Source organism: Phocoena phocoena, chromosome 1 (genome assembly GCF_963924675.1).
Source record: "Phocoena phocoena chromosome 1, mPhoPho1.1, whole genome shotgun sequence".
NCBI classification, from domain to species: domain Eukaryota; kingdom Metazoa; phylum Chordata; class Mammalia; order Artiodactyla; family Phocoenidae; genus Phocoena; species Phocoena phocoena.
The window spans coordinates 185,494,610-185,514,378 of record NC_089219.1 but is presented as its reverse complement, the minus strand read 5'-3'; the positions used below and the strand labels follow the sequence as shown (position 1 = coordinate 185,514,378).

At 58.3% G+C, this 19,769-nt stretch overlaps 1 protein-coding gene across 1 annotated transcript in view; it reads right to left on the bottom strand.

Moving 5' to 3' along the window:
- The window catches only part of PKP1 (plakophilin 1), a 40,411-nt gene that overhangs the window by 12,409 nt on the left and 8,233 nt on the right, over positions 1-19,769 (bottom strand). Inside the window, exons 2-3 of the mRNA XM_065879510.1 lie at positions 18,734-18,840; positions 2,481-2,875 (exon numbers count right to left, since the gene is read on the bottom strand). Of these exons, the coding sequence (XP_065735582.1) occupies positions 2,481-2,875; positions 18,734-18,840 (502 nt within the window). The remainder of the gene's footprint in view (positions 1-2,480; positions 2,876-18,733; positions 18,841-19,769) is intronic.

Genomic DNA, 19,769 nt, shown 5'->3' with positions numbered 1-19,769 from the left:
CTGTCATAGGCTCGTGTCCAAGCAGCAAGTTACCTCTGCCCTGAGAGAAAACTCTGCCCTATTCCTGAGCGGAAGCTCTCCACCCACTCTGCCATCTCTCATGTCTGTGCCTGGTACTGGGAAAATGGAAGAGAATGGCTGGGGGCCTGTCCGTCTATCCATGCCCTGCCATCATCCATCCCTCCCTCCCTCCCTCCCTCCCTCCCTCCCTCATCCACCCATCTTCCCTCCATCCACACATCCATTTATCCATCCATCTATCCATTTATCCATCTTCTCTCCATCCATCCATTACCCATTTATCTATGCATCTACCCATCCCTCCATCATCCACCCATCTTCCCTCCATCCACACATCCACTTATCCATCCATCTATCCATTTATCCATCTTCTCTCCATCCATCCATTACCCATTTATCTATGCATCTACCCATCCCTCCATCCCTCCATCATCCACCCATCTCCTCTCCATCCATTCATCCATCCATCCATTCACCCACCCACCCACCCATCCATGCATCCATCTCTCTTCATTTCTAAGTCTAGCTAATTCTTCTAACACAAAAATTCTCACACCTACTCCTTGTTCCATCCTTACGGCTACTGCCTTCCCTCTGACCATGGTCACCCTCGCTGGGACTACAGTGAGGACCCCGCAGCTGGTGTCTTCTCCAAGCACTCCCAGCCGAAATGTTACACCCCTTCCCCAGGTAAGCAGTCTTAACACCGTTCACTGTGTTGTCCCCATCAGCAGCTTCTCACACTGCAAGTTCAAGTCCAAACTGCTTAAACTGACATCCAAGGGCATGTGTTAGATCGAACCGCGCCAAATGGCCGATAACCAGCTTTTCTGAGCTACAAAACTAGAACACTCATATTCTAGCCCAATAGTCTGGCTCTGCTGTGTCCCGTACACTCTCCAGCCCTAATGTGGGTCTGCTCCAGCAAGGCTGCCCTCTGCACTGTGCCCTGATCAGGGCTCAGGGGTGCCTCTGTCCCTTCCCCTCACCATCCCCGTGACCCACTGAAGACCCACCACCTTCCCAGGGAAAGGAAACCTCTCTTCCAGGGCCCACACCAGCTCCCAGGGTGCTGACTACAGGCTGCCTCCCCAGCCGCCCGTGTCCTGGGTCCCACAAGACAGCGGCGACAGCTCCTTCTTGGCACCCAGCCCTGCCCCCATAGAAATCTTCCCAGCGTTTCTAGAGGAAGAAACATGCCTCATGTGTACCAGCCTCATGCCTTTCCATAGCAGGTGCCCGACTCCATTTCTGGAAAGATCACCCACGGGGCAGAGCTCTCCAGTCTCCCCCAGCCTCACTGAGAGATTGTCGCCCAGAATCTGCCAGTCGAACGTCACCTCCAAGTGGCCTGTCACTCACGCCCTCCATGGCTCACCTGACCCTGTCCCCTCGGGGCCTCTGGTTTGGGGCGATGAGCCAGGGCCAGGCGCTGCCCTGGTCAGTCTCCATGGGACAGAGGCTTCTTAGTCCTCGCGCAGAACATCCTCAATACCCCTTACGGCCTTCGAGTAGCCAGGAGAGGGCCGGCTTTATAACGGCTCTGCTTATGGGCGGGACAGCATGGTGAGTAGGGGAGGGCACAGGGTGTGGCCTCGGCTGTGTGGTCTTGGGCGAGCTACCTAATGTCTCTGTGCCTGTTTCTCCTCAGGTTCTAGCCTGGAAGGACTCTGAGGGTTAGAGATGAAGATTGCAAGGCTCGTGGGCTCCATGGCAGGGGGTTCATCCTGCAGCCGCAGGATGGCCCTGGGCTGTCGCTCTCTTCACGGCTGTCTCCCCGCTCTGACCACAGACCACACATGCTCAGTGAATGTCAAGTACATGAATAAAGGACCACTCAGTGGTGACAGAGGACAGCTCCAAGGTTCATGGGGCTCTGAGCCCTGGAGGGCAGGCCTCAAGACCCTCGAGACCCCGTGGCCATCCCCAAGCCACCCTGTGCCCAGGGCTCTCTGTAGGACTCCCACTTCATCTCCTGCATTCCCACCCCTGGCACTAGATCTTACCAGTTTTTATGACTTTTGCCCTGTAAGATGGACCCGGCTCTTTCCCATTGCTGCCCCCAGGGCACACTTCTTTCCTTCAGAACGTGGGGAGAGGTTTACACGCCCAAGCCCAGGGATTCTCAAACCCTGGCAGGGTCTCCGTCTCCCGCAGGCCGGTAACGCACACACCGTGGGCCCCTCCCAGGGTTTCTGAGCTGGAGGTCTGGGAGGGCCTGACAGGAGTGTTTCTCACAAGTTCCCCGGTGACGCTGAGGCTACTGGCCAGAGAAGCACGCTTTGAGAACTGCTGGCCCAGCTAGCTTCTGATTCTCCTCCCCTCGTTCAGTACCCGTGACCCTTGAAAACTCACGCACTCGACAGGTTTGCTCAGTGTCTCCACGCTGAGAACTTCCCGGGCTAACGGTGTGTCTCCCGTGCCCCACGTGCCCCCCCGCCCCGCCGAGTGACACTCACTTGGAGCTGGCCCTTGAGTGGCTGAAGGACTGGTCCTTGGTGCAGGAGATGGGCTGGACGTACACGGGGTCCTGCCTGGAGGTGCAGGAGGGCGGGCGCGCCGGGTACTTCTTGACCCCCTTCTGGCCGCTGCAGGTGCTGTAAATGCTGTAGCGGTTCTGGGCGGTCTTGAAGCCCTTGCTGCCCAGCGTGCCCTTGCGCAGGGTGCCGCGGGGGTCGCAGTAGAGGTCGGGCTCGCTGCGGCTGGCCTTCATCTTCTGCATGAAGCAGATGTCGCTGCCGACGCCGGGGGAAATGCAGCTGCTGCGGGGGTACTGCCGGCCCCAGCTCTCCATCTGGCTGTAGGAGCTGAAGCGCCTGTTGTCTGCCTCCCGCTTAAGGGTCCCATTGTAGATCTGGCCAGAGAAGGGGAGAGGGGCTCAGCCGAGGGTCCCGACCCGGGATCCAGCCCCCCGCTGCCCCCGCGATGACGCTCAGAGAAGCCTGGGGTGTTTGGTGTGGAGGGAACCGTGGCCAGCGTCTCAGACTACTTTTCAAACTGCAGGCTGTGACCCGTCACGGATTATGAAATCAATTTAGCAGACTGTGACCATCATTCTTTTTAAATGGGATTGAGTAATATATACTGGAATTAAAAATATCAGAGTACGTGCAGTGCAGGTAGCAAATGGCAAGAGGCATTCTAGGGGGACCCCTCGAAGGCCAGAGGGGGAAAATATCCCGCTCCCTGGGCCTCCTGCACCCATGGAGGCCGGCCCGGGGCTGCAGCAGGAGTGCAGGGCGGCCTCCTAGGCTGTGCCCTCAGGCTGGCAGCAGGGGAGAGGTGGGCAGACAATAGTAAACTTATAATAATGAGGCGCCCCCAGGGCTCTGTGTGAGCCCAGCTGGGGAGTCAGGCGCCCTGGGAAGAGCCTGCAAAGCCGGAGACCTGGTGGGAGCGAAGCCGTCACAGGGCCGTCCGAGGAGCTTTCCCAGGAGCTCACGGGCGGTGGGTCTGCCTGCTCTGACTTGTCCCGAGACTAGAGGATCAACATGCAGCCTGAGAAAATGCCTCCGCACAGGTGCCGACCTGAGACTCAGCTTTGCCAGGGTGAGCTGGGGCCAGTCCAGCAGCCCACAGCCTGCCCGCCCCACCCCGTGAGTGAGCGTGTGTGTGCATGTGTGTGTGTGCGCGTGCATGTATGTATGTGTGCATGTACGTACATATATGTGTGTGCGTGCGTATGTACGTATGTGTGCGCGCACGTGTGTAAGTGCCCACACACAGGGGAGTCGCCGGGCGTCTGGGAACTCCCCTCCACTCCAGATCTAGCCACCGGCCCTTGGCTGGGCCCCGTCCCTCTCTGCAGGGAAAGACTTTGGAGCAGGAGACCGCCTGTGGGTCACCTTCCGTCAGCAGTGACACCCAGTGCTCAGAAGACACCCACTGTCAACCTTGGCCAAGGTGCTCTGGTCAGCTCCGCCCACGCGGGCAGCTGTGCACTCAGGCGGGCAAGGCGTTCACCCCCAAACTGGGTCAAGCCAGCCAACTCCAAAGGGAACTGGTGTGTGGGGCAGGGTAGGCACAAAGGGACAAGAGGCAGAGGTCAGAGGAGCGGGCCGCCGTCTGACCGTCCTCAGTGGGCAACCTGCACGGCACACGAGAAACACGCAACTAGGCCTCCAGGCCTCAGGCTGGCGGCCACACCCCACCTTCCTCTGGGGGAGGAAGATGACATGGCGCCATGGAGGGAAGGCTGGACCCCCCTGGGCCCCCCTGGTCCTCAGTGATGACACTCCTGGTCGTCACCCCAGACTGTGACTCCGGAGAGGCCCCACGCTTCCCCGGCCCAAACCCAGCGCACGCACCATCCTGCTGGCGAAGCTCAGGGCTTGCTCTCCTGCCCTGGCCAGGGGTCGGGGGGCGCTGCCCACAGGGGCCGGGGTGCCGGCTGTGCTGCGGGAGGTCAGGTACGGGCAGGCAGCGGCCCCGCGGGGCAGCATTTCTCAGCCACAGCCGCGTCGTGCACCCCACCTGGTTCCTGTGGCAGGGCCTGCCGGCGGGCTGGCAGTGGCCAAGCCAGCTGTGGATGAGTCTCCCGCCCTCGGGACCTTTGCTGTCGCTTTGACAAGCGTGAGCAAGGGCTCCTCTCGGCCAGGCACCATCCCCTCCTAGTGCACAGGGGGCCTAGGCTCCCCTCCAAGGCGCAGACGAGCCCTCCCAGAGCAGGCGGCCCGTGGCCTAGCTGACGCCTGTGCCCTTTGCCCCTTTTCTCCTATCTGCCTGAAATGTGCATCTTGGTTTCTTCATTGGTAAAGTGGCATCATTGTGCCCAGCGTGCAGGGCCGTTGGGAGAACTCGGTGCACGGATGTTTGAGAGGCGCTTAGCACAGAGCGTGACGCAAGTGCCCCTCTGACGCTCAGACTCTGGGTCTTGCCGAAGGAGCTGCCGGGTGGGCACGGGAAGGGGGAGGAACCCAGGCAGCCAGGAGCGCCTGGGAAAGGGGTGCACGCTGGCTTCCAGGGCCCAGGCTGCTCTCACCCCGTGGCCACAGAACAGCCTCCATGGGTTTCAGAAAAACAGAGGAGACTGGTCCACCCAGATGGGCGGCTTTATGATCAAACAGCCTGGTGGTGTTTCTTTGCATGGGCAATGTCGGCCTTCAGGCCAGACAATTCTTCACTGTATCGGATGCTCCAAGCATTGTGGGATGTCTGGTGCCCTGGCCCCCAGGCCCTAAGTACCAGTAACACCTCACAGCCACTCTGACCAGTGAGAACACCCCACACGCTTCCAAACGCTGCCTGTGGATCGCAAGTAACCGCCGGACCAGACCAGGGAGCGAGGCAGCACGGGATGGCGCTGGCCAGGCCGGGGCCCGCTCCCACACTCAGACAGTGATCTGCTGGCAACGTCCTCTGCTGTGGCTACAAAGGTCACACACACACACACGCACCCCGTGGTCTGGTCATCTCATGCTTCCTTGGGAAACTCTGGCCTCGCGGGGGATGGCCCACGGGACCACAACATGCCAGAGGTGAGATACTTGATTTCCCGGGAGCACAGCCCACCCCTCGGCCAGAGAGCAGGCTGGGCCGGGCAGCCTCAGGGACGCCTGGGCAGTGTGTCCAGAGAGACACATTTCAGCACCTGGAACCATCCAGGGAGCCTCCCGGAGCCCCGCCCTGCTCTGCTAGTGACTTTGGTCTTATAATCCATTTTCTCTCCCTCTCCCCTTCCTTCGTGGGAAAGGGGAATTTTGCCCCCCACTGAGTGCCCTCACCCCTGCCCTGGGCCCTCAACATAATCTCTCTTTCCATCCCTCCTGAAGTCAGCAAGCTCGCAGAGGCCAACCCTCTCATTGGCAGGCAAGGAAGCCGGTCCGACAGGGCCACTGGGGCAAAGTAAAGCAACGGAAGTCCGGGACCCGGGGCCTCAAAGCACTGAGTGCGGGTGACCCCCGCGAGCCCCCCTCGGTCTGCAGCAGCCAGGGGTGCACCAGGTGGGCCCGGATGAAAAGAGGGTCTGTGTCCACTGATGAGCCCTTTCTGAAACCAAGCTTCGCCAGGCAGGCAGGGCCGGACAAACCTGCTCCGGGCGGACACGCCCGGACCCTCCTGCCCAGGCGCGCAGAGAAGAGTCACGTCCTATGCCCTCCTGTGAGAGCCAGCGCGTGGGCCACTTCACGGGGTCCTCGCCCTCGTGGCCCAGGGAGGGGGCTCCTGAGAAAGGATCCGGATTACAGACGCCTCAGGGACAGACCCTATCGGCCATTTCTCTGCACATGTCACCCCACTCAGCACCCAGCCGGGCCCCTGGGGCAGCAGGCAGACAGCAAGCCTCCCTCCCCCTGGGAGTGCAGTCGGGATGGCACCGCAGCAGGTCACAGGCAGCAGGGGGTCTTCCCACGCTGCGTGGTGGCCCGGGGGTCTGGAGGGCACAGGTCCCCTCCCAGCAAGGGCTCCCGGGGGGAAGCTTAGGGCCCAGGGTGTGAGGGGCTCCCCCGGGCATGGGGCGGCTGCTTGCTCGGCAGTTTGCATCAGCGTGGAAACCACCGGCCTGAGTCACCAAAGGTGGGACCTCGGCTGGGGGGAGTGCCGGTCCTCGGCACCCCCCCCCCCCCGCCCCCACCGCCGGGCACCGCTCCCTCTCCGGCTAGGAGCAGGGGCTCCGCCCTGGGCCGGCCCGCCCCTCCTTCCTCAGCACGCGGCTTCGTGCGGAGCGTGGAGGACAGACGGAGCAGCCCCTCGGCTTGGAGGCCCTGCTGTGTGGGCCCGGAGGAAGCTATGCGGGTACCCTGGCCAGGGAGTCCCTCAGGGTGGGAGGAGCTGCCCCAGAGAGTCCGTCACCCGCACCCAGTGACCAGCAGATCCCCCGGCTTGCGAACTGGACAACACTAATGGAGGCCCGGCTCCCAGGCTCGGGGGAGGCACCACAGAAATCTGAAACTGAAATTCAGTGCCGGGGGCTGGGCATCTTTTATCACCTGAATGTTTTTAATATGAAAAAGAAGGTAGTTCTGATGTTCATTCTGAGAGTAGATTTCACCAGAGAGCTGGTTAATAATGGCGTGTCCCTTATCACCTCGTAGGGTCGGGACTGAACTCCCAGTGACCAGGGCAGGAGTAAGAACTGTTGTGGGTAATTCAGAAAAGTTTTCTGAAGTATCTGGACCATGAAGCCCAGGTAGAGAAGAGCCTACGGCGCTCGGACTGCAGCCTGTGGGCCTTTCACGGAGGTACTGCTCTCTCCAGGGACAGAGGCCACAACTCTGGGGAAAGAAGCCACCTGACCTCCTGGGCTCCAGGCTCCAAGTCTGCCTCTCAGGCCGGGGGCAAGGGTCAGGCCCACCGTGGCTCCTGCTGTTACTGGCGACAGGGCGGGAACGGGGGGCACAAAGTGCGTTTGTGTGCCCCAGCACCTGGCCGAGAGCTGGCCTCCATGACATGTGATGTCTGGAAATACAACGGTGCCAGTTCCAGCACCCAGCACCCAGCTGCTCCAGCATCCAGCACCCACCTCCAGCACCCAGCACCCAGCTCCAGGACCCAGCTCCCAGCTCCAGCACCCAGCATCCAGCACCCAGCTCCAGCACCCAGCACAGCTCTAGCATCCAGCTCCCAGCTCCAGCACCCAGCTCTGCCTTCACATCCTGCTCCCCGTTTCATCAGTAATCTGTGGGAGAAACTATTTCCTGAAACTCTGTTCTTGGACCTCTCCCCCTGCACACCTGAGACGTGGGTTTTTCTCAGCTCCTGACCCGCCAGGATGGGTTTGTGGGACAAGGACCTCAGGTTTTCTTCGTGGAAACCTTGGGCTTCACTTTGGGAAGTACCCCCTGGCAGGTGTCTGCCTTTCAGAGGCAGCTCTCAACAGTTCCCAAGAGGCAAAGGATCCCTGCACCTCGGCCACCTCTCTCATGGGCTCAGAAGTGTCCAAGGCACGGTCCTTCTGCTCCCCAGGAGCCCCGTGTTCTGTGGTCACTTTGGAACCCAGAGGCCGACCCCTTCTTCCCCGTGATGGTTCGTCCTGGGGAGGGAAAAGTGAGGGCCCCTCCAAGGTTCCCACGTGAAAGAACTCCTGGAACCTCGAGGAAGTGCCAGCTTCCTGAGACAGCAGACCTGAGCGTCAGGGAGCTCCCGCTGGGCCAGGCACCCCACCTTGTGCAGGGAGACTGGGGGTGCCCCTGAACTGCCACCCGAGCCCTGCGCCAGGAGGCACTTACCAGCCATAAGAGGAGGGCCAGACGCTGCAAGACGGCAACATCCTGAGAAGCAGGTTCTTCCTTGGCCAACAAAGAGCTCCTTGGAGACTCCTTGGTGAAAAACCCACTCCCACTGAGGAGACAGCCAGAAATTTCACAGGAAGGAAGGGACGACTGGCTGGACCCTCCAGGGCTTGGTGACACAGCCCCGACTGGAAGACGAGCCTGTGTGCATGTGTACACACACACTCCACGTGCACACCCGCCTGCGTGGGACACACATCACTTGGCTGGGGGTGGACTCAGGCGGGTAGGTCTTTGGAAGTGCCTCGAGCTTATCCTAAGAACCCCACAGCGGGCCTGGTACTTCACAGTTTGTAAACAGCCCTCCCATTCAACCTCTTGCTGGAACCTCACAGCCTCCGTCCCCCGCCTGGCCGAGGAGGTGCCGGGACAGGCAGCAGCAACTGCATTCTCTCTGAGAGCACCTCTTAAGCTCGGAGAACTTGAGGCTAAGACGGGGTAGACCCTGAACCAGGACCCAGGGCTCTGACCTTCCTGGTGTTCGTCCTCCAGCCACTTGGCCACCAGACTCTGGTGACATGAGTGAAGTCTAAATGGCCCAGAGCTTCTGCAGGACAGGCTCCACTACCACCTTGGGCTACTCGCTGGCCCCTCACCTAGAAACCCCTCCCCAGAGCCCCAGACACAAGAGATGCCTGCTCTTCCTCTTTGGCTGATGGTGGGAAACGTTTAAGAAGAGTGCGGCTGACTGGCCGTGTGACACGTGATAAGGCTCTACTGCCCACAGAGCCCGGCTGGAAGGCCCTCTGTCCTGAGAGACGCCTACGGGCGAGGCGGCCTGTGATCACAGCAGGGCTGGCCGGGGGGGGGGGTCTCGAGAGGGAAGGCATGGAGGAGTGAGCGCGGGCCCCCATGCCCTGCACCCACGCTTGTTCCTGGAGCACACAAGCTGCCCTGAGACATCAGGACATCACGTCAAGACTGCCGACTGAGGCCGAGCCCGGAGTCTCCTGCACTAAGACGAGTCGTCCTGAGCTTCTTGGGGCTCTAGAAGCTGAGCCACCTCCGTCCCAGCCTCGGGGGCAGTCAGAGGGAGGAGAAGGGCCTGCCCCGAGCCCCCCAGCTCCCTCCAGGCCTCCTCCCATGGCACCTGGCCCTTCCCCCAGCTCTGTGGGCCTCCCAGAGCTGCTTAGGGCTGCGGGGAGATCGGGAGAGCCTGGGGTCTCCTACCGACCCTCCCCAGGGGCAATTGATCCTGCAGGGCTTGGTGCCCGGCAGGCCCTGGGTTAGTACAGAGGGCCACAGACCTTGGCCGGAAACCTCATCTTTAAATGCTCCATTCAAGGGATCTCCCTGGTGGTCCAGTGGGTAAGACTCTGCGCTCCCAATGCAGGGGGCCCGGGTTCCATCCCTGGTTGGGAACTAGATCCCACATGCACGCTGCACCTAAGAGTTTGCATGCCACAACTAAAAAAAACAAACCAAAAAACATGCCACAACGAAGATCCCGCATGCCACCACTAAGACCTGGCGCGGCCTAAATAAATAAATATTAAAAAAAGAAAAAGAAAAGAAAAGATCTAAATGCTCCATTCAAAAAGGCCTTCAGCTGGGCACAGGGCAGTCACCGGTGAGGGGAGGGGAGCCACCTGGTCACCTTTCTCCTTGGCCCTTGTCTCTACCTGACCTGCTGGACCAGCTTTGGGAAAATTACCCTGCATGACGAGCTTATGACCCAGAACCCCCCCAAGTGTGGGCCAGGCTCCATCAGCAGTCGTGAGGTGACTTTAGGGCATTTAAGGGCACAGCCAATAAGTAGCACTGAGGCTCACAGAAAACTCCTCTTTCACTTTGATCTACCGTGAGGAGAAGATCCAGGCTGGTGCCAGGATGTGTCTTTAACATTTGCCAACCTCCCTTTCTGGGCAGAAAGATAAAAAGCCTTTTTACCCATTTGGAATTAAACAATGATTTGTTTTCCTTCTATTTATTGTTATTGATTCTAAATTATGGTAAGCCTTCTTTTATGGCAAAGGATACCTTTTTTTTCTCTCAAGTTACTGATACAAAGTTTCTTTTCAAAATGTATGCACTGAAATTTAAAAGGAAGTTTATTAAAAATGAGTAAATAATAATTGGTGTGATGATTTTGTAAAACCTCTGACAGCAGAGATCAGATGAAACTCTGTTGCCTGCAGTGGCCGGGGTCCCCTCCTGTGACACTGTGACCAGGAGCACAGGGCAGGGGCCCCAGAGGTCGGGTTCTAGTCCTGGTTCTACCCTGAGTGGCTGTGCAGCCTTGGGCGGTCACCTCACCTCTCTGAGCCTCTCGGTTTCCCCAACTAGAGCCAGTGCTGTAAGGCTTCTGACTTTTAGTGTCGTTTCAGCCCCGCTGGAGTCACACTCGCCCTTCTCCCCAGCCTAACTCAGAGCTTCGGAACAAACCCAGGAGGCCGTCTTCACCCCCACTCCGGGCCACGACCTTGTGCAGGTGTGTGTGTGGGGTGCCCCCTGCTAGAGCCCCCAAAGCTGCACCCCTCCCCAGCTGTGTCTCCACCTCCTCCTCCCACCCCCGCCCCACTGGATTTTCCTTTTCAGCTAAGTTTGCTCTCCTGCGGCTGGAAGTCCTTGGTGGCGGCATGCCAGGGCCGGGCCCTGGGCGGGGAGGCTGAGCCTCACCCTAGGGCGGGGTGAGGTCCTCATCCACCTACGGGAAAGGCTGCTGCATTTGTCAACGGAGTCTGGTGACAAAAGGCAGTTGCAACCAGAATAGAGGCCCTGGACGACCTGCCCAGGGCTTTGTTTTGGCGGCCTCCTTCGGGGCCCCTCCTCCCTCCTGGCTCTGGAGCCCTTGTCGCTCGCCCACCGGGCAGGAGACAAGGTCCTGACTCTTCCTCCTTCTCCTCGTGTCCCCCGACACCCCACGCAGAGCTGACTGGGCTCTGGACCCAGTTCTGCCCAGTCTACCTGTGAGGTACCTCCCGGGCAAGCCCCTGCACTTCTCCATAGCCTGACTTCCCTGCGAATAAAATCGGAATAACAGGAACTAGTTCACCCATCTGGATCTCACAAAGGTGGAAGGATCAGGTTGGGAAGTGGAAACAGGATTACCTTGTACACGTTCAAACCGCTCCATAATTCAAGGGGTTCTGAGGACTGGGCTTCCTCCCACTGACAGCCCACCAAACATGAAGGTGGCGGTCCTGGCAAAGCCGGCACTTGCCTGCTAACCCAGAACCCCAGGGCTCCGTCCCCAGACCTCCAGGACCCTGGGGACCAGGGCTGGAGCTAGGGAAGAAGGCGGGGTGGTCACTTGGTCCCACCCACCAATGACAGACCAGGAGACTGAGGCCCGGAGAGGGTTAAGGAGCTCGTGCTGCAAACCCCAGCATTTCATCACACCCTCTCTCACGCTGGTGTCTCGTCTGTTAGTTGCTTTTGTTTTCTTTTAAATAAATAAATTTATTTATTTATTTTTGGCTGCATTGGGTCTTCGTTGCTGCGTGCGGGCTTTCTCTAGTTGCGGCGAGCGGGGGCTACTCTTTGTTGCCGTGCGGTGGCTTCTCTTGTTGCGGAGCACGGGCTCTAGGCACGCGGGCTTCGGTAGTTGTGGCACGTGGGCTCAGTAGTTGTGGCGCACGGGCTTAGTTGCTCCGTGGCATGTGGGATCTTCCCGCACCAGGGCTTGAACCCGTGTCTCCTGCATTGGCAGGCGGATTCTTAACCGTGCACCACCAGGGAAGTCTCCTGTTAGTTGTTTTTAACTAGCGCGTTAGGGCTTTCAAGTCTTGTTGGCTCTTGTCAAGAGTTAAAAAAAAAAAAAAGGCAAAACTAAAACTCACTAATTTTCTTCTGGAGCGAAATAAAGAAGTTTGCAACTGTCCTTGATTCTTCAAATCTTCCCTCTAAAGTTTCAGCGGCTCTACTGTGACACGCATGTGAGAAGGAAGGTGGGAACAAAGCAGATCACAGGGGAGCCTCCTTCTTGGGGAAAGACGCTGACCGGAAGTGACAGGTGGATTAAAGCCAAAGGAAGATGTAAAACCAGGCTCGGTCCTCTCTCAGAGGAGGGGGAACTCCTTCCCGAGCCCATCTGGGAGGGGCCCCTGCAGACTGTCCCGGGCTGGCAAAGCCCAATGCTCCCACCCACCAACCACACAGTGGCCACACTGAGTCCCCTGCACGGACGGACACGTCTCTCTGGACATTGCGACCAATTGCCCGCCTCCCTCCCCCACAAGGGTCCACCAACTGGGACAGTGACAGGTGACTGCCCTCTCCTGGGCCTGGCCTCTGGAGCTGCCCTTCTCGGAGTGATGCCTGTGCCTTGTGGGCACTCACAAAGGACAGCCCAGGGGCTACGGTCCCAGCTCCAAGCCTGGCAGCACCCCTCTGCCCGCTCCTGTCGGCTAAGGGCAGCCCCCAAGCCCAGCTCCCCGCCTGGAGCCCGTCCTGGGACTCCGCTTGCATTGATCTGCGGGCCGGGTCCTCTCCCTTCACCGGCCCGCAGTGCTGACTTCTCTGCCCCCAGGGAGGACATAAAACACAGGACGTCAGAGCCGAGGAGACAGTCTTATGGTGCACCCGGGGCCCGGCAGGGATGGAGGGCCAGCAGCGGTCGCTAGGCAGTGCTGCGGAGCCCCACGCCCAGGCCAGTGGCCTTTCCTCCACCTCACCCCTGGCCTCTAAAGAGTCCCTGCTCCCCCCAAATCTGAGCCAGGAAGAGCAGCCTCTCCGAGACGTTGGAGTCAGCCCTCAGTGAAAAGCGGCTCAGAAGGACGCTCCGGCCCGGGGCCAGCAGGATCGTCCGGCACGGAAAGCAGGGCCACCCCATGCACATGGCCACTCCGAGGGACACCCCGACATGGGCGTATGAGTTTGAACAGAGGGGATGTCTCCAGCCTCAGCGATGCCCAGCCGGGCGCTGCTCCTACAGGGAGGGAGCCTGGGCGGGGGGCCGGCCTGCGGCCCCCACTCCCTCGCCTCCTGTCTCGGACAAATTCTGTCCCTCGACAGCAGCATCCTCGTTGGGCGAGAGCCTGGGGCTCGCGGGACTGGGTGGGGGTGAGTCACTGCTGGCAGGGGGACGCCGGGCTGGCAAGCACGACGATCACCCCCTCTTCGTAGGGCAGGTGCATGCGTCCCCTCCATCCTTCTCTCCCCAGACTTTCCAGACGGAGGGCAGGCACCCCACCAGAGAACCCAGCTGAGAGAGGGGAGCAGGGCCGGAGGCGGGGCGGGGTTTTTAAGCACTGGGAGTTACCGGCCCACCTCCCCTCTGTAGAGCTAAAGGAAATGAGGGCCTACCAGCTCTCCATCCTGCTGCAAGGGTTAACTGCCTGCTGTTTCCCCGGTGCCTGGAGGTGCCCAGATGAAAGCGGGGAGGTCATGCAGAAGCCCTCACCCACCTGCAGGCCCCGGAGACCACCGTGAGGCCCAGGCTGTGGCTCCCGCAGCTGTCCAGAGGAAGCTCTCGAGCCGCACAGAACCCTGAAAAGTCGGGGCTGAAGGGGTCCTTGGCTAGGTCTAGTCCAACAGCCTTGCTCCGTGGATGAGAAAAGGTCTCAGGAGGTGAAGACCCCCCCGGGTCCTTCCCTCCGCTTGTAGCAGCCAAGCTGAGACCAGAATCCAGGCCTCCTACCCGATCAGGTGTGTCCTATTTACAGCCCCGACTGCCCTTCGAGATAGGAATTCTCACCTATTTCAGAGATGGGCAAGCAGCCGAGGTTAAGAATTTGCCGAGGGTCATCCAGCTAGCTGAGGGCCCAGGGCTGGTCCCTCCACACCACCTGCCATGGGAGGGGTCTGTGTTTATTGGGACCTTTCTCTGCTTTAAGGGCTAGAGTCCCGCCATTTTCTCTCCGGCAGCCCCTCGGCCTTGGGCCCTGCCGCCTGCAGACCCTGTGCACACATGGCTCACCAGAGCCTGGGTTCCCATGCCCCACGGAGCTGTGCACAGCCTCAGCCCTCTCATCTACAGAAGAGGGCCACCCAGGTGTCTCTGGGTCTGGGGTGGGCAGGACCAGTCCCCCTCAGGGAGAGGGTCCCCAGCACGTGGTCCAGGAGACCCTGTCGTGATGGGATCACCAAATACTGACATATCGGTTAAGCAAGTACAGCTGAGAAGAGGCTGGGAGGAAGATTTGCTAGCGAATCCTGGATTTTTTTTTTTAAGAATTTTTTTTTTTGGCCTCCCCGTGCGGCATGCAGGATCTCAGTTCCCCGACTAGGGATTGAACCCGTGCCCCCTGCAGTGGCAGCTCGGAGTCCTAACCACTGGACCACAGGGGAATTCCCTGAACCCTGGATTAAGGCAGAGAAATGGGGTCAGTGACCAGAATGAAGGCAGAATTTCCCCTGGCCGTTCTCCTGGGGAGTCTTGACCTCTGCCCCCGCCCCGAGCACTGGGCTGGTGTAACTGAGCACGGTGGAGGGATTCAGCACGATACCCCCACGGGACACCCTGGCCCAGACCGCCTGGCAGCTGCTGCGCGCGTGGGATCGGCTCCGGTGGGACGCTCTAGGCCCGTCCATAACCAAAGCACATTTCACTCCACGTGACGCCCAGAGGCACGTAAGCGCTCTAGATGTGCTTCTTGATTTGTAAATAGGAAAACCATTTGGGGCTGGAGGCGGTGGAAAGGGAGACCCTCCTCTTAATCCAGAACCTTCCCTGGACGCTAAACTGTCCACCTGCCACAACGTCATCCAGGACAAACCCACGTGCTTTCAGTGATTTCTCCTCCCTCCTCCCTCACCCTGCTGTCAGCCGACCCAGGGGACATGTTCAAAGTGCCCCGTACAAGGACCTCAGGGGGGCCGTCAGCCTCCCTTTGCTCCCCTAAAGTAATTCTGCCTCGGTCCCCAACCTAGGACAGGGGCACTCAGGGAGTCTTGTTTTTATTACAGGGAATGAGTGGAAATACACCCTGACCTGGGGAACGCCAGGTCCAGCAAATAAAAATGCAGGACATCCAGTTAAATCTGACTATCAGGTAAACAACAAATAACACTGTGGGACCAGTATGTCGCAGATATTGCATTTCTTTATGTTTGACTTGGTAGCCCACCCTGACCCCCACGGCTGAGTGGCTCCAGCTTGAGTCTAGGAAGGAAAAAGGGGCCACTGCCCTGCGTCTTTTATGTGAGGCTGACTCATCAAGGAAAGAGTAGGCTTGGCTGGGGGACGGAAGGGGGGAAATGAAGGGATCTGAACTCATGCGTCTGTTCCAAGTCCCCAGAACATGCTATAGTTTTAAAATACTGAGACTGCAAAAAAAAAAAAAACACACCAGAAAACATCCCATAAAATGCCCAGCAAAAGAGCGCAAAAGGGCTGGATGTGCCCCACCCTTTGCACCAGCTCACCTGCTCCTCCCTGGGCCTCTGGGCATCACTGACCAGCAGATACGGTCTCCGAGGACCAGGAGAGAATAGAGAACAACTGGCCAACGACTTTCTCGGGACCAGTTCTTCTTTTCCTTAAGCCCCTTGATGCTTTTTGTGTGTCAGACTAACTCTGTTTCATTCTATGACAAAACCGTCTATATTCAATTTTCTTATCTTGTGATATAAGTGATCATAGATTATAAATAGTAGGATGAGATATATCTCATCTGTTTTTTTAAATTAGAAGACTATTGCTGAATTAGAATATAAGGTAAAATCATAAGGTACCACCACTGTTTCTCAAACATTCTTAGAACTTTCTTTTTGGAAGTGCCCACAGACCCTTTGCATACTTAAATAAAATACATAGTCAGCGGTGACCAGTCTTTGTTATTTGAAGTTGATCTGATATTTGAAACAAGACAAATCTGAGGAGTGAGGCTCTCAGAGGGCTTAATATCATTTCTGCTCAAACGCAGGTCCTGACAACACACAAACGGGGCTGGTTTTCTTAGATGGCCCCTAAAATGGCACTAACAACAATTATATTTTATAAAAAATAATTTTTTTAGAGGTTCCAGAAACACTTCCAGCAATGGCGGCACAGCTGGACTCCTCCAGCTTAGCAACCGACACCTGCATTCGATCTGTCTGCGGTCCTCCCAGGGCAGATGGAGGCTCCTCTGAGGAGGGGCCGTGTGCCCTGTTCCCTCCCCCTGCCCTCTGCGCTCGTTTCCTGGGAGGGGGGGCACTGAACTCCCCTGGCTCAGCTGTGCCAATCCCTGGGAAAATCCCATGGCACCCCTGTTGCCTTGCCCCCTGCCCCCCTTCCCCTAAGTCCTGACTAGCGGTTCCGCCATCGTGGCTGACGTGCTCGGCTCCAGCATCAATCCTTCCACCCATCCGCCTCCCTCCACCAAAGCCCCGTGTCCCACAGCCCCTCCTGAGCTAAGCGAGCCGGGACACGTGCCCAGGCAGCTCCTGACTGAGTCACTCTGAAATCCCGCCGGCAGAGAGAAGGAGCGATGAGGGCTGGGCCTTGGGGTTCGGGAAAGGAGGGAATTCTCACCGGGCGTCAGAAAACAGTCACAGGGAGGGTGTAGGGGCAGCTGGGAGCCGGTGAGGATCGAGTTAATGGACCAGAAGCAGTGCTCAACCCAGCCGCACACAGGCTCTCCCAAGAAGGCCCTCAGAACGAGTTCCCTGCAGGTCCTGGTTACAAATCTCCACATGTAACAACCCCTCACTGCCCATCTGATGACACGTCCCGGTTAATGTAACACGTCAACCCCTGAGTGGAGGTGAAGCACGCACAGATGAGAACACTGATACCCAGAGAAATCAGAGCTTGATCTAAAGTCACAGAGCCAGAGAGCAGCAGAGGCCCGGGGCGGGAACCCAAGCACCAAGTTCTGACTGGGCAATGCAACACTGTAAAGACACATAACATCTGCGCGGTCAGCACGATTACTCATCTGTCTGCTGGTCCCGTCCAGGCACCTGCCCCTCCTTGGGTCTCTCCTAATCCTTTTCACGGGCATTACGAAGTCATCTTCTCAGATTCTGCCTGGTCATCAGTCTCTCTGTCAAAGCCCTTTACTCACATCTACGCCTGGTCTGCCCGCCTACTGGGCTCAGTCAACTGTCTTTATCGGTTATCGGCACTGAGGGGATCAACTGACATCAAGAATCGGGAAAAAGGGAGGGAAATAAATTCACAGCAGACCTAGTTAAAGCTGTGACGAAAGACAGATCCTCCCAAATCAGCCCCAGTGAGAACTTACGTAGGAAGGAATCCAGTGGAACACAAGGAACACCTCACTCATAAACCTCCCACCTCTCTCCTGCCCGGGACCCCGACGTCTGTGAGCAATGTGGACTCAAAGCAAAAGCTGCTAAAACCTGAGGCCCAAGCAGACGGAGCCCAGAGTCCCGTGGAGAAGCGGCCTTTATCCCCAGCTGCACAGGCCTGAAGGGCCTCAGAGAAGGATTTCCAGAACAATATAGGCTAATGCTGAAATAAGCAAAACGAAAGGGAAGCCACAGGATTTGCAGACCGGGAGAAAACCTGGGTGTCACCTAGCCCGACACCCCGATTGTGGAGTAGAAGAAAACTCCTGCGTGGGCTTGTGTGGTTGAACCAGGGCATCTGCCCTGGTGCTTGATGGAGAGTTAGGGCTAAAGAAATATTTGTTCAGTAATGGGTGGACGGGCATAGCGGGATGAGATCACACAGAAAGACAATGACAGGGCCGGGATTAAAGGATCTAGGATAATGTCTACTCATGCTAATTTAAAAAAAAATTCTTAAGAATGATTATAATCAGGTTGGTTTTTTTTTTTTCTTGTTTTTTGCGGTACGCGGGCCTCTCACTGCTGTGGCCTCTCCCGTTGCGGAGCACAGGCTCCGGACGCGCAGGCTCAGTGGCCATGGCTCACGGGCCCAGCCGCTCCGCAGCATGTGGGATCTTCCCAGGCCGGGGCACGAACCCGCGTCCCCTGCATCGGCAGGCGGACTCTCAACCACTGCGCCACCAGGGAAGCCCAATCAGGTTTTTTTTTAATGCACGTTATTTCGTTTAGTCCTGACAACAATCCCCAGAGGTAGACTGTGTTATATCCATTTTACATGTGGGGGAACTGAGACCCAGAGGTAGAAGAATCTCGCCCAAGGTCATGTGCTCGGCAGTAACACAGCTAGAATCTGAACGCGGGTTTGTCCAACTTACAAACTCAAGCCACACTCCCCCCTGGGCACACATCCTTGGTCATCAGCACATACTGAGGAGAGGGTTCCTTCGGGATTTTTCTAGAAACATCTAACCTATACATGACTGGACCACGAGAATTCAAACTTCTTTCAAATCTATGATCAAATCAGATATATTGGGAAATGGACTTTTTTTTTTTAATATGATGTTTTCTTTACGCTTTTTCTAAAATGTTCTCATCTGAGCCATTCAGAAATATCCAGTCAGACAGGAGGCTGCAGTGAGAGCCACGTGTGAAATGATGGCCAAGCAAACGGACCCGGTCAGAGCTGGGGGGCCTCCCCTCGGGGACCCTTCCCACCCCGCACCACTGTCTCGGCGACCAGGACACGCCTTCTCCTCCATGAGGCCTGAACCCACACCCTGCGGGAAGCAGCTCCTTACCGGATAGCCCCACGAGCCGTTCCCCGCCTGGAACTTCGAGTAGTAGCTGCTCCGGCCGGTGGTCCCGCAGGTGTTGTAATTGTCGGCCAGGCCATCATACATGGAACCTTGAGGACAGGGGCAGGGGTTAGGACATTCGCTCCCCACAGCCCTCCTGCCCTCGGCGTCCCCTCTGCATCTGGTGCCCTGCGGCCCTCGGAGACCAGGGCTGAGGCCTTGGAGGAGGAGAACGGGGAAGCAGCCGTCTGTTCACCTTCTCCCTCTCTCCTCCCGGCCCTCCACAGCCAGATGGCTGCAGGGTCAGCTCCGAGGGCCTCGGCCGACCCCTTCCTGGGGGTCTACCCCTGTGGCCGGGGGTGGGCAGACACCTACAGGCCAGGAGTTGGCCTGGAGGGCTTCAGGCCCCCGTCATCCCGGTCCAGGGAATCACAGCTCCGAGTTCCACAAGGACGGCCTTCCCACTCATGGACGACAGCCCGGAGCTCCACACGGCAGCTCCAGAGCCTCAGGGCCGCAGGGCAGCTCCGCAGGGTCCGGGGCCGACGCCACGCGGGACTCTGGTCCCCGAGCCCAGCTTTCCGCCCCCTCCTGCATCTCCCAGGTGCCCCAGCTGCTGCAGGGGGAGCGGCCACCAACCTCAAAGGCCCGGTGAGGATTAATGAACTGTCTTCCGAGTGCTTGGGGGCCCACAGATGACAGGCTCCGGGGAGGACAGAGTGTCATTACTCTTATTAAGGGTAAAGTGGCTTTGGATTTCAGAAGGCAGCCTGGACGCTAGGCTCCTTCACCGGATGGCTGGGGAACCCGAAAGGACAGCCCAATTCTTCCCGCTGTCCTGCTGCCCTTGAAGCGAGGCTGACAGTGACCTGCCTGGGGCTTTGCTCACACCGTGTCCCGTGCCGAGTCTGCCTTCCTTCCTCGGCCACAGCCACTGAATCGCAACCGTCTGTAAACCCAAGTTCAAAACCTGCAACCGGGCCCCGCCCAAGAGGTTGTCCTGCTGTCCGTACCCCAGGTCACATCCTGCCTGGTGCCC